The sequence below is a fragment of the Lissotriton vulgaris genome, chromosome 5, assembly GCF_964263255.1.
Source record: "Lissotriton vulgaris chromosome 5, aLisVul1.2, whole genome shotgun sequence".
Taxonomy (NCBI): domain Eukaryota; kingdom Metazoa; phylum Chordata; class Amphibia; order Caudata; family Salamandridae; genus Lissotriton; species Lissotriton vulgaris.
Genome location: NC_141693.1, coordinates 232,858,396 through 232,863,910, shown reverse-complemented (window position 1 = coordinate 232,863,910; position 5,515 = coordinate 232,858,396). Strand labels below are relative to the sequence as shown.

At 46.8% G+C, this 5,515-nt stretch overlaps 1 protein-coding gene across 1 annotated transcript; it reads left to right on the top strand.

Moving 5' to 3' along the window:
• Positions 1-1,878: 1,878 nt before the first annotated feature.
• On the top strand, positions 1,879-5,312 carry LOC147710570 (ring finger protein-like). The gene has a single exon (XM_086921239.1). The coding sequence runs from the start codon at positions 2,833-2,835 to the stop codon at positions 4,222-4,224; it is 1,392 nt and encodes a 463-aa protein (XP_086777365.1). The 5' UTR covers positions 1,879-2,832; the 3' UTR covers positions 4,225-5,312.
• Positions 5,313-5,515: the final 203 nt, after the last annotated feature.

Genomic DNA, 5,515 nt, shown 5'->3' with positions numbered 1-5,515 from the left:
TAGTTTGAATTCATCCAATTACATATGGCAAGCATTCCTTTTTGGAAATTATCAGCAACTTCCATTCCATTGTTGTTAATGGCCAGGACAAGCTGTGTATCGTCCGCGTACGATGTTACTGCTAGACGATAAGCTTTAATGACCCTCGCTAAGTCCGCCACATAAATGTTAAAAAGTGTTGGACTCAGCGAGGATCCCTGGGGGACTCCACAAGGTAGTGAGAAGGAGTCAGAGGAGAATGCGCCCATGGAAACCGATTGCTCTCGATCTGTCAAGAAGGAGGCAAGGAGTGAGACAGCACTTGAAGAGACTCCGGCTTTTCCGACACGGTCGATCAGAATAGAATGATCAACTGTGTCAAATTCCGCTGAAAGATCAAGTAATATGAGCACTGCGGCACCTCCTTTATCGAGGATCATTCTTATCTCATCTGAAGCTTTTGTTAATGCCCCCTTCCTGGATCCGAATTGGGAAGTGTCTAGGCAGTTGTTAGTATCTATGTATTCAGATAATTGGATATTCATAATTTTTTCAATTATCTTCGATGGATAAGGAATACATGATATCGGTCTGTATCTCGTGACCTTGGAAGGATCTAATGTGCTTTTTTGAGTAAAGGCTTAATTACTGTCTTTTTCCATATGGTAGGGTAGATGTTTGATGTGATCATAGCATTGAAGTATTCATAGAGGTAGGTTTACATGTAGGAATGGAGGCAGTTACAGGTGTAAATATAGAAATAGAGGTAGCAATGGAGGTAGAGGCTGTATAGGAAGAGGTGTATAGATATAGCTGAACACATAAAAGTGTGTAGATGTAGGTGTTCAAATAGAGGTAGATGTAGAGATAAAGGTATGTGTAGAGGTAGGTGAAGAGATAGGGGTGTGATAGAGGTGGGTGTATGAAGATAGGTTTACATGTAGGAATGGCGGTAGTTACAGGCGTAAATATAGAAATAGGGGTAGGTGTAGAAATAGCGGTAGGTGCATTGGAAGAGACATGTCAATAACGCCTTACCATAAAAGTGTGTGTAGATGTAGATGTTTAGATAGGGATAGATGTAAAGATTAAGGTAGGTGTATAGAGCTAGTTTTACATGTAGGATTGGAGGCTGTTGCAGGTGTAAATATACAAATATAGGTAGGTATGGCTAGCAGTAGGTGTATTGGAAGAGACAGGTGCAGCTGTACACAAACGTATGCATAGATCTAGGTGTTCAGATAGAGGTGGGTGTAGAGAAAAAGGTTTGTGTAGCTGCAGAGAGTGAGATAGTGGCAGGGATTGAGGGGGGTGGTTGGGTTGGAGACAGAGATGAATAAAGGTTTTGAGGCAAGTGTGGGAATAGATGTAGTTTTAGGGCTGCATTTTTGTTATTATTAAATTTTTCATTATTAGCCAATGACCAGCAATACAGAATTCAGTTTGCATGTGCTGTGAACATGAGTGCAGATCCACCCTCTCCCGCACCTCCTTTCAAGGAGACACCAGGTTCCCAACCTGGCCTTTTTCCCCAAAACATGGTTGTTCTCTACTATTTTAGCCTTCTTGGCGCAATGGACTAAAGCTTACATCTCCCAGAATCCATGGCTTTGTTAAGGGATAATTAACGACTGGGAACGCGGTAAACCTGGATATCTGCTCATTGTAAATATGACTGCATGGAATGCTGTTTGTGTTGCAAACAGGTCTGCTGAGATAAGCCGGGCACGGGCGCATTCAGTGCAGCAGCCTATTAGCATTAACTGGAGCCAACCGGTCTCTGGGAAACACCTGCGCGAGCCCAGCCTCGCCCTCCAGCCAGGTGCGCTGATTGGGAGAGGGCGGATTTGGCAGGACTCGGTGGCTGGGCCGGTTCAGGAAGACGAGAGCGGCCGGACCTCTTCACATTGAATGACTTTTTCAGTTGCGTCTCTGCTCTGCGCCTCGACTTCTTTCTGTCATGAATGCGTGAGTAGGCACAACCGTGAGAGCAGAGCATCCGGGGCAGCGGAACTGACAAATAAACCAGTGAAGACCAGCGCCGGCTGGTGTGGGGCCGAATCTTGGGATCTGCGCCTCAGGTGACTCCAAACGCGTCTTTTTTCTCTGCAGAGCCAAAGGTAAGCGTCACTGGAGCCCTGGCGACGTATCCGTCAGAGAAAGACGTCACGAGAGACACCGGGCTGGACATCAGAAGGCAAGTACTCCTGGCTTGCATTTCGGAATGTTATACTTCCCTGGTCTTAATCCGAACTGGCACACCCCAGTAATCGCGGCACATGTGCTAAAACGAACGCCCTTAACGTGGAGCCGCGAAGATCCGGAAAGAGATTTGTAAATTGTGATCGAGCTTGCACTGGTGCCACGAGACTTTACATTGGAGCCGCTCGCTCTGTGTGTGTGTGTGCGCGTGGTTGCTGACATTCAATGAGACAGCTTTTTAAAATTAAGTTCTATTAACAAAGGAGGACCGTGTTCGTCTGGACTGGGTGCAGATGCTGGCACGTGGATGGGAGTCGTGCACTAACTGCACCGGTGCACTCTGTTCCTAAGCCACATGTGGGCTGTTGTGAGCTGCAGAGGCGAAGGAGAAAGTAGTGGCAGATCCAGGCAAGAAGATGCTGGAGCAAGCTGGGGAAGTGGTGGATCTCTGTGGCTCTGCAGGAAAAGGAGCGGATATGGATCCACCGTCTTGGAAGATCGCTGCAGGTGTTCAAGATTTCCAAGACACAAGTCCTAGGAAAGCACCCGCCAAATGTTGTAGAACAACCCCATTTGGAGCAGGGCTCCGAGATGCTACCACTCTTTCCCTTTCCTCAGGAGATAGCAGCCGTTTTGTAGTTGAGGGCAACAATGAACAGGATGAAGCCGCAGAACCTTTGTTGGGAGAAGTGTGTGTCATCAACAGGGAACTGCTCTTCAGAACCTGGAGACGGGCACCTGCCATTGGAGGAGAGGCATAAGGTCGGAGTTGAGCTGATGAACTGGTCTGATATCGCTGATATTTGTTTCAGTGATAGGAAGAGCAGCAGCAAGGCTACACTGGATCCAACGCAGCCCCCCGTGGAACTGTGCCCCCTTCTTGACCTGAGATCACGTGATGCATCGTCCCAGGTTGTGGATGAAAGCACACTCTCTAGTGTAACATGTCCCCATCAGGAAAGTGGAGAACCCTCAGGTAATCTGTCTCTATCTCCGGAGCAAGGTGCAATGTATCGTTCACTGTTTCAATCTATGGAGAAAAGTTCACCATCTTGTGTGCTACCTGTATCCAGGGAGTACCACGGTCTAGAAGAAAGAGCATCCTCTAGAATAATGCGCTCCCCTCTGGAACAAAGGGTGCCTCCAGCTGTTATGTGTCCACCCATGGGAGAAAAAGCATCATCTCCAGCACTGGGTTTATCTTCCAACTTGGGGACAAATGCAACTCTACTACATGCATATGCTGAATCGGAACCATTTTCTGTGCCGTGCTTAACTCTCCAACAAAGAACACTGCCAACTGTGCTAGACCCATCTATGGAAGCAAGGGTTCCCATTGGAGACCAGTGCCCTTATCCTGAAGAGCAAAGGCCCCCCGATGGACACTTGTATCCTTTGCATCACAAAGAAGCCTGTCCTACAACCAGTACCTTTGTGCCAGAGTGCATGGACGTGTCATCAGACCAGCAAATGGCAGAGGCCTCCATCCTCTCTGTGGAAGATGAGGATGCTGAGCACCAGGAGGAGTGTCCCATCTGCACTGAACAGTATGACACAGGCCGGTGTCGCCAGGCACTGCTGAACTGCCAGCATGTGGTGTGCGACAGCTGCGTGAAGGCCATCATGGATCAGAGCGGCCAGGCAGATATAGGCCGCGTAAAGTGCCCCATTTGCCGCCAGAAGACCCCAATGATGAAGTGGGAAATTCTCAAGCTACAGGAGACGATGCTGGAGCAGGACTGTACCCGCCTGCAGACAGTCCGGGCTTCGCTCGCTGTGGCCCAGAGGAGACCCGGGCTCTGGGGAGCCTTGGAGTACAACTTCCAGCAGCGTTTCCGTACTAGCCGCACCTTCAGCTGCATCCCCTGCCTGCGGTACCCTCTGTGCTTCATTGAGCGCCTCAATGAGCTGGAGAGGCGCAACCGCTGCTGCTACCTCTTCACCCTTGTTCTGCTGTATTTTGTAGAAAAGCTTTGCTTTGTGCTGCCCTTCCTCCCCATCTTGATGCTAGTTTTAATTATAACACTAGACACACACGCTTAAGTTAATCTTGTTTGTTTCCAACAACAATACATTATTCTTTATTGCCCTCCATAGTTCTTTATTCCCGGTCACCCAAAGTGTTTTGGAGCATCGCCATGCCCCCAGTTCAATATTGTTTTACTGGTACCCAAAGTATGTTACTGGGGCCACGGCCATCGTGCAATATGTTTTGTTTTTTTTGTCATAATTTTTTATTGGAGTTCAAAGATAGGCATCGTGCAATATGTTTTAGAACCTCTATCCCCATCAACAGCAAATTATTTCAGCTTTTAGTTCAGTCAGTAAATTACTAGAGCCTTACATGCACCCTCGCTACATTAGTATTTTACCTTATCCACAGTAGCTTCTTTAGCCCCATTTGCAGTGTCTTACTGAAGCATTGTCTTGCTGCACAATTTTGTTGAAGGTTTGTCTTCTCCATAATTGGTAGAGCTGTCAATCGAGCCGCCATCTTCTATTGCTTTTTTATCTGCACAACCTACAGATGGTTTCGCCATGATTTAACCTAGTCACCAAAGGATTATTGTGGCAGACCTGAAATCCCTACATAGAACTTCCTATGATTGTTCCCTGCTGATTAATTGTGCTGCCCCCTTATCTTCTAATTGGCTGGTTTGTTTCATACCATCCTGAATACTCCTATCAATGATAATGTGAATGAGAATGAGAGCAAGCAACAAGGCAATTTGCATGACTGTGCTGCTATTTTGAACCACAGAGATGAGTGAATTCACCTGTGCATAACACCCCTTCACACAATTAAAACGATGCACAAATAATTTGTATGTGGACCTCACTTACCTGTTGACCAAAAGCTGACCAGTCCAAAGGAAACTCGGGAACTCTGCTGAAACCGCTCTCATTCCGAAAGGCAAGTAGGGCTTGGAGGAAGTCTGATGAATGCCAGCAGACAATCCGACATGTAGGACCACAAACTTCATCCTGATCCTTTCTCACTTCCCCACTCACACTAGCTCCAAGTGGTGCTTACCTTACTGTTCCATGCACTCTTGTGGGGACTGCAATGTATTTCTTAACTGCTGGAGTCACCAACTGTACTGCCTTTTAGTAAAAGGGTTTTACCAACCATCAATGTCTTCTAATCAAAGTTATTTATGCGAGTGGACATTACAGTTTTAAGCTTCCTAATGTTTCGACTTTTTTTCCAGACCTTTGTTCCTTTGGTAGAGTTGCACACACCTTTAGCAATGTATTTTTTTGTTTAATCGTCCTGGAAAATGACTTTGATAACTTGTTGTGGCTTCTTTTTCTTTGTCCCCCCTCTCATTCT